The sequence below is a fragment of the Botryllus schlosseri genome, chromosome 1 (genome assembly GCF_051294905.1).
Source record: "Botryllus schlosseri isolate E-star chromosome 1, Bs_hap1, whole genome shotgun sequence".
Taxonomy (NCBI): Eukaryota; Metazoa; Chordata; class Ascidiacea; order Stolidobranchia; family Styelidae; genus Botryllus; species Botryllus schlosseri.
The window spans coordinates 23,497,146-23,509,902 of record NC_137236.1 but is presented as its reverse complement, the minus strand read 5'-3'; the positions used below and the strand labels follow the sequence as shown (position 1 = coordinate 23,509,902).

At 38.5% G+C, this 12,757-nt stretch overlaps 1 protein-coding gene across 1 annotated transcript in view; it reads right to left on the bottom strand.

The window, feature by feature from the left end:
* Positions 1–712: 712 nt before the first annotated feature.
* The window catches only part of LOC145434274 (uncharacterized), a 47,274-nt gene continuing 35,229 nt past the window's right edge, over positions 713–12,757 (bottom strand). Inside the window, exons 4-5 of the mRNA XM_080311640.1 lie at positions 4,425–4,592; positions 713–1,571 (exon numbers count right to left, since the gene is read on the bottom strand). Coding sequence (XP_080167766.1) covers positions 1,263–1,571; positions 4,425–4,592 — 477 coding nt within the window. The 3' untranslated portion in view covers positions 713–1,262. The remainder of the gene's footprint in view (positions 1,572–4,424; positions 4,593–12,757) is intronic.

Genomic DNA, 12,757 nt, shown 5'->3' with positions numbered 1-12,757 from the left:
ATTTTCGATACATACATTCCAGAGCATTTAACTGGTAACGGTAATTGCGCATGTGTCTCCGTGAATATGTAGACTCTCCTCTATATAATTTTGAACAAATGCGTCTATTCCCCAACAGAAACCATTGAATTCCCCACCCTTTGGGAACCACTGCGCTAGACTAAATATTGATTCCTTATTCGCTGAAAAGTGTAGTTGGGTATCGTGCGCAGCTCATATTTCAAAATAATATTAAATAGATGATCATGATCTTTGCATTTCTTTAATCAAATAGTACTTTTGGCTGGAACTATGCCATTCGCCAAAGTTAGAGAGCACAGCGTTGTAGTGGCGTATATAAGTAATGGTTGCTTAAGTGTGGTCTATTTTGTCTCGATATTGCATTCTTGCGGCCCACGGCCTCAATGAAATTTGAAAAGAGCCCTCTACCCGTTTTGAGTTGGCGATCCCTGCCTTAAACTAAATCAAAAATTAATGGCACGGAAGTCACACCTTTCAAACTTTGCAGTTCTTCACGAGACAAACAATAATGTATGTCGGGTCGCAGGTGTTCGGCAAGAGAATAATTCAATTGATTGCTTTTGGGCTGCCATAAAATGCAACATGACATTCTACAAAATGTCTCGTAATTGAGTATATACTAGGAGCGACTATATACTCTACGTACGTTATACGCCACTTCGATATAAATCCCTTTTTTTAAAACTTGAACGCAACATTTTTTCGAAATTAAGTTTCTTAATATCAACAATTGTCAATATGTTCATTTTTAATGCAAAATGTATAATCTCCGCACTAATTACACTATTGTGCGTAACGCGAATAGATGTCGATTATGAATACATAACACCAGATAAAACGTTTGCTGACTCCTAACTTTGAGAGTGCTGACCCCGCTCATCTGAACTGTGCAGTCATTTTTATGTGAAGAAGCCTGCCATCTCAAGTAATCCCACCGTTTCCGACGTCCTGTGATGTAAATGCCACAATAGCGAATGTAAATATGAGGAATTCTGACGTGCTGGGTGCCGAAATAGCGTAGTGGTATGGTCCACAGTTGCAACACCAGTAGGTTGCGGGTTCGAGTACGACCGAGGTCGACTCCTGAATCCCTTACTAAGGTTTACAGGTTTATCTAGGCTCCTCCACACCATTTAATCCGCACAAGCGGTGTCGGCATAGATAAGGAATCAAAATATATTTAATCGGTTCAGTGTGAATGACCATTGTAGTCGAAAACACAATGAATATCACAAACAACATCAGCAACAATAACCATGGACCATAATGGACATCTGGACAAAAAATGAAATGCCTTTCAAATATTTTTGGTGATCTTGTGGTTTTCGGATTCGATTTCTTTTTAGAAAAGTTGGGATGAAAAATAAAATTGACCAACTTACCAAGCTGTGACTTTCCTTGCAACCCTTACCCAAGCTTTCCAAATTCTGTTTTGACAAATCACAATATCGGACACACAGACTAGTACATTTGGTGATTTTGACGATATTTGCCACGTCGTAATAAGCGTCTGGAAGCATTGTACTATCCAAGATGTTCAGTCTCGAAATCTGTATGAAACAAATATGTGTGAATTATACTCAAAAGTGATTTTGACTTAGGTTATATTATATCATTTTACCTCGCATTGATATAATATACTTTCCACATATCCAATGATATGGCGAATTGTATGCTAACTACATCAATGCATTCGTATAAATGCAGACCACAATAAAGAATAAGGAATGAATTTCCAAATTCTATTGAAAATTTGCACCCCCATCTAAAGACACCACACAGTTACATATGATTTATCGATCATGCTCGACATAGGGATGTGAATTTGATCCAACCGTTCGTTTTTAAATAAAGTTAGGGTACCTATACTCCAATTGACAGTCAGGTATATAATTAATAAGCAATTTTAGATAACACAGCTCCAAAGTATTAAAAGCTAGTTAGCATTCTTCCAAATATAGTTGTTATTGATACCATGGTCAATATCAATCGACTCAATAAATTTATATATTTTTTTTTCATTTTCATTGCCGAGATATTGAACACATATATATATTACCACATGTTTGCATAAACTTTCAATAAAAGAAATACTATTGATGATATGACGGGTAGAATATAATGATCGCTTATAGAATGTCTACTGGTAGAATATTAACGATTGAACGTTGTGAAATAATCAAATGTGAGTTCCGGGTGTATAAGGAACTGTAGAATTAACAATAGGAATACAATCATGGTCCGTAAATATTAACCCCAGAGACCATCTGATCAATGCGGTCATCAAAGCGAAGTTGACGAACGCCGTTTTATTCGATAGCAATCAAGTTCAATTCTGGAACCCGTTGGCCGTACACTACATACTCTGTTACATAGTTTACAGCTGACATTTTCAGCATCTGAAAAACGTAGAAGATGATCAACGCCAACACGGGCTAGCAACAGAATTAGCAATTTTCATGTTTTTTTTTAACAAATGTATTCGCTGGCGACTATAATTATCTCGAACTTGTCTCTTTGTTTTCTCATGCGCAGAGACACCTGCACCACACAGAATTAATATGCAATCCCTCTCATAGCCGTATATGGCAGGAGTCTCAAGTACGCAGCCTGCCCAAATTGTTACGTGATGCATTTCGAAATCCCCAATTCGTAAAAACCAGTCAATCAGTGTCCAGTGTCCGTGCTTAATCAGTCATCATCGCCCATAAGCGATAAACGTCCGAGCATCTCAAAAATGGAAAGTGCGGGCCGCCTGACGAAATTCCAAAAAAGATTCTGAGTACCAAATATTTGTATATTGGAGTCAGAGGTGAACCCATCATCATAGTCTGTGGCAATCAGGCCGCCGTGGAGTATATATTAGGTCGGTTTGAGGACGGAAAAACACGAATATAGACACTCTGCTAGGGGAGGGCGAATTTAGGAAACACTGCTAGTTTCCATCAGCAACAAGGCTATTTCACCACGCTGCACACTACTTGGAAGGCGGCGACCAAGACAGGAATTGCAGTATCCTAAATTCATTTTAATATCTCACTAGAAAAACGTGTCCGTGGAATACAACATAGTTAAAAATTATGATGTTAGTGTTGTTCTGAATTATAATGTCAATTACCCGTGACTTTCTCATGGCCTAATATCAACACATATACTGAGCAGCATGTGTGAACATGAACAATGTCATTCACTGTGTCAATTTATAAAAACAACTAATACGCCGCAGATTATCATTTAAATTTTTGATTCAGCCCGCCAACGTATCTCCTGCTTTTAATTTGGCCTGCTGAGTAAATAATTGCCCACCCCTGCTATATGGAGTAGGCTAGATGTAGTTGACCAAGTCGCATGATAGGCTTACGCAGATTTTGATCATGTTTCGATTATGTGCCTATTCTAGCACCAAATATGTCGACGAAATGGCGAACTCTAGAAATCATCATGTCCGGTAATTTGTGCATTTGTGTTCTCATGCATCAAAACTCAACTTTTCCATCAAATTACGATTATATCCGACTTTAATATAGGACATCATATATATCAAGTAGTGACAAAACCGACTGATGCACATTCAGAACGAATCCATGCCAATTTTCAACTACCTCTGTGATATATTGAAGTAACTTTGATTATTTTATTCCGATCCAGACCAGGGGGTGATCACTAGTAAGTAGGGCTGGGCATAATGATTCGAGCACTCGAATCTGAATCGAGTATTAATTGTAATGATTCGAGTCGAGTAGTGAAAGAAGATTTTTTCGAGTACTGGAATTATACGCTCCTCGCCACTGGAAGTTAATTTATCATCGAAAATTATAGTTTCGACAGTAATTTTCACTGTTGAAGCCTTGAAACCTTGATTGGCCGTATCGTAGCATACGGAACATATAGTACAAAGCTGCGAAGTTGCTGGAACTAGCAGATTTCCAACATCCCGCAACATTGTCACCAAGTGCAATAAAATCGGTATGATCGAAAAATACCAAAATATATTTTATGTGATGGATAACAGGCATTATATTCTTCGTGGTGGCATAAAAGATACATATTTAAACCTTCACACATCACGTTCTGTTATGACGTCATAATGAGTGATACTCGATTACTCGACTCGACTCGAAGCATATTACGTGATTCAGAATCGAATCACTCAGGTACTCGAATTTGCCCAGCCCTACTAGTAAGTCGCTTTCTACTTCACAGATGCAGACGTCTCCGTGGTCTACCAATCTCACGAGTAATGACTAATTCATGTCAATATTGCCCTTTTCACCCAATGAGTCATATGGTTTGTATTGCGTGGCTCTCGATTGGATCTCGCTATGTACCGACAGATCACGATCGCCCTGATGCTCACACCCAATCTAAACAATTCGCCTTTCAGGAACATTCTTTCAACTTACAGATAGATGGTTGTCTTTACATCCAATGAAGAATTCAGAGAGCTTCCGTGTCGTCAACTCGCAGTTTTGGAACTGTATCTCTTTGCAACATGTGGTCTTGAGGGTGATTGCGATTTCACGAAAAGTTTCAGCAGGCATTTTTGCATCGATTACATACAGATTTGAGAGCTACAAAAAAAAGCATTATTTACTATTACTGATTACTTTACCATAATTCTGTACAGTAGATGACTGTTTCTATACTTCCTAATTTTAGAAATGTCGCGAAACATGAATTGCCAATATACGTAGCAATGTGATTGCGTTTACGGTTACGTTGACGATTCCTTTATTAGGCCGAGTAATTTGGTCACATAAATACACTCGGACCTTTCGTAAACAATTGGATCAAATTGGATAATAGTCAATCCAGTGTCCATTGTCTTACTATCAGTAGCGGCTCGGGACAATATCGCGATTTTAATTGTCCAAATGGCGTCACAATAGTGTATTCCGACGTGAAAATGTGACTTCGTGGTGGTCACACTCAGTTTGTATTGGGTATAAACATTAAGCATGGTTAATAAGGTGTGGAAAAGCGAGGTTTTCAGAATGTTCTGTAATTGACGTTTAGAATATTGTTGCGCGTGGTATGGCTGGAAACCGCTTGTTGAGTTAGTTGAGCAAGGAGTTGGCTGAGAGCGCGGCTGAAGATGGATGCGAGTGAGTTTGTCTCTGTGTTTGGTAGCGCGAAGTATTAGTAGTTTGGAGCAGTGGCATGAAGTAGTGGTGGTATTAGGCTAGGGTTACCATATTTCTGTGACCCAAATTCCGGACACTCTTCAGCGCCCACTACCGGATTTCAAAATGAGTTATGACGTCACGCTAGCAAAGTTTTGCTCATAGACCAGGTGACGATCCGGTTCAGGAGTATGTGGCTGTGTGTTGTGTAACCGGGACCGAAAGCACTTGTTTACAGCATCTTCCCGCCCAAATATACAATGATTTTGAGCCCACACTATGGGGTAATCGATGCAACTTCTAGGGCGGGAGGGGGTGCTTGCTATATGAATCTGGTTTCTATATGCATTTGGTCGTTAAATTTTTTTGAATGAATTCTGTCAATAATATTGGTTGTTCCGTATATTACTATACTACTCTCCGCCCTCATGATCAGAGTTAGCGGTAGAGCTAACGGAGGATGATGAGTTCGAAAACACAGGGAGCGTAATTGCACATCGTTAAGTCATGTCTATGTCCTACCGATAAGATTGTTTATCAGCCTCATGCCGGTGCGCACCACGGTGCTTTATAAACACCCCAGATCCAGTGGTTTCCAACCATTTATGGTCGCGACTCCATCTCCAATTTGAAATGTTCCGTGGCCCAGATCCAAATTTGACGAGCCGATTACTAAAAGAAGTCAGCAGCTTTGCCCAGACTTACTCACGGGCTATTTAGGAAGCTGATTACGTTCAACATATTCGCAAACCACAGAATGAAGGAAAACGACCCCAACGTTTGGAACCACTATCTTTGAATAAAGCATTTAAGCGGCCTTAACGATCTCTAGGAAGATACCGTTCTCCTATAAATACGATTACAATTGGGCTTATTCCAGTAAATGAAGGTTGTTTTATTTATATCTTATTGCATTTTTTGCGAGGGTGGTAGTCCTAGACGCCATATTGAAATCAATAAATGTGATAGTAAATCGCGCGTAGCGCGAAGAAAAATAACATGTATATCAGCATAAATAGTCCCGAAAATAAAGTTTTTATGTTGATTTACGAAAAAATTATGAGCCTACGTCAAGTCTTCAAAATTCCGGACATTTGGCATATTTTAGAAATTCCTCCCGGACGCTAACTTGAACAGTGAAATTCCGGACATGTCCGGGAAATTCCGGACGTTATGGTAACACTATATTAGGCAGTTAGGGCGTGAAGTAGTAGGTAGTTGGCCTTGTATTTGCAGGCTTGAGTAGGATGTACCGGTCGGGATATCTGCGCAGATGGTTGGCTGTGGGCTGATGGGTATGTTTGCGTGCAGTTGCGTCACAGTTTGCTGTACAGTGTGCTTTGTGTGTTTGGTGTAGGAGTTATAGATGGTCTGGGTTCCGTTATATGTGTCTGTGAGCATCGTGTTATGAGTTTCTGGTGTCGTATTATTATAATATTATAACCGCATCGACTTGTGGTGTTGTCTCTTGTGGCGTGATTGTAAGTGTCATTTGAGCAGGCGGCAGTTCCAAAGAGACGAGAGTAGTAGTATAGATCGCTCGCGATTCGTAATGGGTTCTTATGGGCCCGCTGGTGACTCGCCGCGAAACTGTGTTGGTGATTCGCCCTTTTCGACCCCCCCCTATCGCTGGTGAGTCGCCATGTGTACTTATCGGTGCGGTCATGATTCGCCCTTTCAGGTATAGGCTGCGTCGGTGACTCGCCGCGAAAACTCGTGTTGGTGACTCGCCTTTTTTACTATAGGCGGTGGCGGTGAATCGCCTGTCATGTATTCTGACGCGGTCTCCGGTGACTCGCCATGTGTTCTTATGGGTGCGGCCGTGAATCGCCCTTTCGGGTATAGACATCTGTCGCACGGTGTTGAATATGCATCAAGTAAATAGGCACGTGGTTGGTCGTTAGTTAATGTGTATATCCCAAATTATTATATATGACCGATTCGAGTTAATCCTAACGTTTACGGCGAGTGCGACTTTAATATATCGCTATTCTTATGGGCGCGGCGATGATTCGTACTTTCGTTTATAGACTGCGGGTGGCATGTCGTACTTTCACCAAAAAGGGTGTGAAGTAGTTTGCTAAATCTAGGAATCAGTCGCTTGGTTTTAGTTTACCACAGAACCGGCGTAGACGGCGATTCGAATACCAACAATAGCCGCGTTCACAACCTAACACTCCATAAAGATGTGAAATATTCCCTACAAGCGCTCGCAAGATAACACATCAGAATAGCCATCTCTCGTGGTTTGATGTTACAAAGGTAGGAATTACGCACAAGTAATATTTTGGTAATTAGTTTGCCACAGAGCCGGCGTAGTCGGTGATTCGAATATCAACAATAGTCGCGTTCGCAAACTAACACTTCAAATAGATGTGAAATATTTGTAAAAATCCTACGATCGCTCACAAGATACCACTTCCGGCATATCGATCTATCACTCAATACACAACCGAAGTTGAATTGTAATTGAATGCGTAAATTTATCACCTCGACATCAAAATTCGAAAACAACAACTTGATGCTTTATGTTCTCACTCTAATTTCATGATAAGTGTAATAAGTGCCGAATAACAGATACACCACCGGCGAGACTTGAATACCAACAAATTGTCACTTATTTCTATTCTAGCCGTAATCCTTTGTGAAGTTAACGCTTATTCAAAAAGGTGTGAAATATTTGCAAAACCCCGCGATCACTGACAAGATAATGTCTCGGACATAACCATCTTTCACGACTTGGTGTTATAACCATACCGATCGCTCACGCGGTGAAATTTTAGTAATCAGTTTGTCACAGAACTTGATTTCGCTGGTAAGATTTAACAAGTAACGAATGACAGACCGCCAGTGTCGGTAACTTGAATAGCGACAAATTGTCACTTATTTCCGCTCTAACCCTAATCCTCTGTGAAGTGAACGCTTATTCAAAAGGGTGTGATATAATTTTAAAATCCAACGACCACTCACCGGATAATGCTTCAGACATATCAATCCCTCATGCCCGCTCACAAGGTAATATTTCGGTAATTAGTTTGTCCCAGAACCGTCGCAGACGGTGATTCGAAAACCAACAATTTGTCACTTGCCTGCGATCGCTATATGTTTCACGCCTCGCGAATAGTGGCTGACTTTAGTTGCGTGATAAGATCCATGAAAATATTCAATCAATGTGTTAGTTTGTCAACTTGAGATGTAACTCACTACACAAATCAAGTTGAATCGTATTTGAATGTATTGATTCGACCCAACTCAAAGCCTTTGACAAATCCTATTAACGCGATCTGTTGAATCGAACGTAACCTGAATATTACTGACGCCAACATTCACCCGCATCGGATCATTCACACATTCCACACCGCTGTTTTAACACTTATAGAATCAATACCAACTATCTCTAACCCGATAATATTAAATCATTTTGGTAATTTGCCAACTTTAAATCCATTCACGGGATGTACTAAAGGTAAATCCAAATAATCCAGAATGAAATATTTGGACTTTGACATTGCGCGAATTGAAATAGGTTTGACAAACATGACTACCAACTTTCACCCAGTCACATTTCAAGATTATACTTCGAAACAATCCTTGAAACTGACAACTCTATTCACGACTCCGTTTCCGTTTGTAAAATAGAGTTTCAGAAATACTATCGCGATATTTTAATGTGTTACTACACACAATAGAATCAATCAATGAAATAACACCTGTTGTAAATATTTCTAACTTGACAACCACTTGTGCATACCGCGATCGACTTGTGACGCGATGAGTTAAATCGGAATATTTCAATCTATTTGTCGAAACCTTGAACAAACTATCAGGTTATTTTTTGTTGCAATCGAGTGAACGGAAATAGTATTACGTCTCAACATTTTAACATCTTCCCATACACAAAAGAGTAAATTACAAAAAACCTTGTCAAGTCAATCCGTTTGTAACTTACCCAACCAAAGCAAAAAGTATCCTTATGAAAAGTAGACGAGACTACGCGAGTAATCACCACAATCAAAAATCCATAGCAAGTTTGGTTGTATTCATAGTCCACCAACTCGTATTTTTATTCAACTGTAAAAGTCGTTACTATTCCGCAAGACAAAGAAATTACTATGTGGTATATTTTGTAAGACAAAAGTAATTACTTCTCAGTGTCGGCGACTTGAGATTAACATATGTTTTGAGTATATGATATTTGAATGTCTGACCAACGTAGTTAAAAATTCATTTCTTACGATCGAACACCGGTGTTACATTGAAAGTTATCATACTGTAAACATAGGATTGACACATCGATTTGACATATGTAATAGTTGATCATGACTTGATTATTAAATTATTCGCGTTAATTAGACCCGGCGTTGTGGTAAATGTTATGACAGCAACAAACTTTTCACTACCGTGGTTATTAACATATTGATTTGTAAAACTATACTTGTCTGAAATGTTCTTGATTTGAAAGATATTCCGTGTTGGTACAAATCACTCTGCGTATTACGGATATCAGAAAATATTTTTACAAATGTAGTTGTTTCCAGTAACCAAGACTAAAGATGACACAACAATTTTGTTATTCAAACATTGAACACCCGATGCAAGATGCTTTATTGGTCAAATTCGCAACGGGTAATTGAAACGACTAAGTGTAGAGTCGGTATATCACAGTGGCACGTCGTTACTATTGAATCCAGCAATTGATACGATTTGTTGTCGGGATTTGTGACAGCGCATTGAAACATACACAACTTACAGAGTGTGAAAATATCACTTTGGGTATCGAGTACCGTTTGAAGCGTGCGATAAATACATAATTCCGTTCGCATTCTCTAAGGCGTTGTGAAGTCTACAGATTTACACTTCAAGACTTTGATCAACACAGAAGTAATTTGGAATATCTTTACTGGACGCATCCTATTCTACTAGACTTGAGTAATACACAAAACTCATAGCATTAACAAAATCGCAATAGGCGCTACACTGAAATCTACAAAATGTGTTTGTATTGTTACTCAAAGTAGTGATCATAAATTATCATTTGAATAAGTAATTATAATCATAAAACCAAACTTGCGAAAGTCATTACCATAACAAAAGAATATTGTAGGTTGCTTGCTAAATGTATACCGGAAATATTTGTAGAACGCTCACGACCAAAGAAATCGGAAATTTCCCGCCATTGTCATTCATCAAAGTATATGTTGTCACAATACTCAGCCCGTAAAAGATCTTACTTGTATGTGATTGAATCGCTGGTAATTAACTCGCTAAATAAAACCATAAGGAAATTTCACTCACTCATCGGATTATGGTATTAAACAGCGTCGCTTAATCGGCGTAGATCGTTTTTTCTAAATGCGAATCATACCCGCCCAACAGAAAACAATTTTCACTCACCTGATAATGAAACCGAAGTCTTCATTCAATATTTTGTTTGTGTCAAATACTTTTCAATGAACACACTGGAGTGGTTGAGCTTTACATCATCAGACTGTCATCTGTAAATCAAGCTTACATCCGATTTGTAACTGTATTGTTTACCTAACCGAGTTGTATGCACAGTTTGATATTTTTGTCATTTAGTGATTGTTGAACATACCACCTTGAAATACTGGGTTGATCATAAAAGGTTTGTTACCCAGGGAAAAATAGATTTCCAAAGGAAAAGGGGTTTGTTACTCTAGGAAACGGTAGACCCCCAAGTGAAAATGTATTGTTACTCTGAGTAAACGATAAATCCCCAAAGGACAATGGTATTTTTACTCAGGTAACGGCTGACCTCCAGGTGAAAATGGTAATTTTACTTGGGTAGGTATCGTATGTTTAGTGTCGTTGGTATTGTTAAACGTTGTCGCCGGTAGCTGTTGGTATACTATTACGAGTGTGAAAAGGATTATCGCGATAGTGAACATATTTTTCGTGTGATGAAACAAGATCGCTGTTTAAATGTTAATGAATGCGTTTCGATTACCGAGTTGCTGTACAATAGAGATGACTCTACATTAGACCGTGCTGTGTACTTCGATCAAAACCACAAGACCACGTGTAAATCTATTCGCACAACTCCATGATGTTGATATAGTGTTACTAAAATTAATTATTACCTATTTACACAACATAAAAATAACAATTCCTGTCGTAGTAAGTAAGTTTCTTGAACTCGTGCTTGATGAAAACGAATGGCGACAAGTAGGTTTTTGTGTTTGAGTGAAAAATAATTATTTAGAGTAGTGACATTTTGCGGTCAACGAATACAAATCGATCATGATATTACAATATACTTCTTCGTCAACATAACGACTTGGTGTAGAAATACTTTCACGTTTTTTGAATAACTGGATTCTCGAGACTTGTTACTTGTACGATGTACCATTGGTGTGCAAACTATAACGACCATTTTGTATGATAGTATGTTTTAGTTGTATTGTTGTGAGGACAACCATGTGTTGACTCAGCACTTTTCGTTAGCAAAGTAGATTGATTTGTGTGTAAGATGTAAGTACCGTAACTAGAAAACATATGTACTCTGTTGTTGGAGTAGCTGATTTATTGCTATGACATGGACATATCCTGAAGCCTTGGTTTGTTGTCTTACGAAAGATGAGGCGACCTCGGTGTCGTAAATTGTGTTAACTAAACTCGGATGGATAGCGCAATTGTGCTGGACTTACACATGGTATTCGCATACTGTACACATACAAACTTTTGTGTAAACAACTCTGGTGTTTCTGTTAATACTACTTCTGTGTTGAACTACTTGATTATTAAGATACGTGACCAACCATTCAGACAATAAAGTTCTTGAGGTATCGAAACAGTTTGAAAGTATCACCAATCACTGTACAGGTTTGTAGCATGAGCGAATATTTTCGTGTAACATGAATATATTTCATATGTCTTCGGTAAGAAATGAGTTATGTGGGATAATAATTAGTGTCCTACAGTAAAACTTGTTGTGTTTGATTGCATACTTTTTTAACATTGTTTGTTGTTGAAAGACGGGCGAGTTTACATTTAAATATAGTAAGCAGAACAACTCAAGTAATAAATTTTACTCGTTTGAAAATCGACAACGACAAAAATACCGATGAATGGAGTAACAGTATTAATATGAGTGGTATATTATTTTTCGCGGTATGCACCAATATTCTAAGCATAACTTGTCAAAAATTTATCATGTCATAGAAAAGCCGATTGTTATGAATTCAAAACAAATGTACTTCGCTTATCATGATGATGGAAATTATGATCAACGCAGTATTTCAAGGTGGTATGTTCAACAATCACTAAATGACAAAAATATCAAACTGTGCATACAACTCGGTTAGGTAAACAATACAGTTACAAATCGGATGTAAGCTTGATTTACAGATGACAGTCTGATGATGTAAAGCTCAACCACTCCAGTGTGTTCATTGAAAAGTATTTGACACAAACAAAATATTGAATGAAGACTTCGGTTTCATTATCAGGTGAGTGAAAATTGTTTTCTGTTGGGCGGGTATGATTCGCATTTAGAAAAAACGATCTACGCCGATTAAGCGACGCTGTTTAATATCATAATCCGATGAGTGAGTGAAATTTCCTTATGGTTTGATTTAGCGAGTTAATTACCA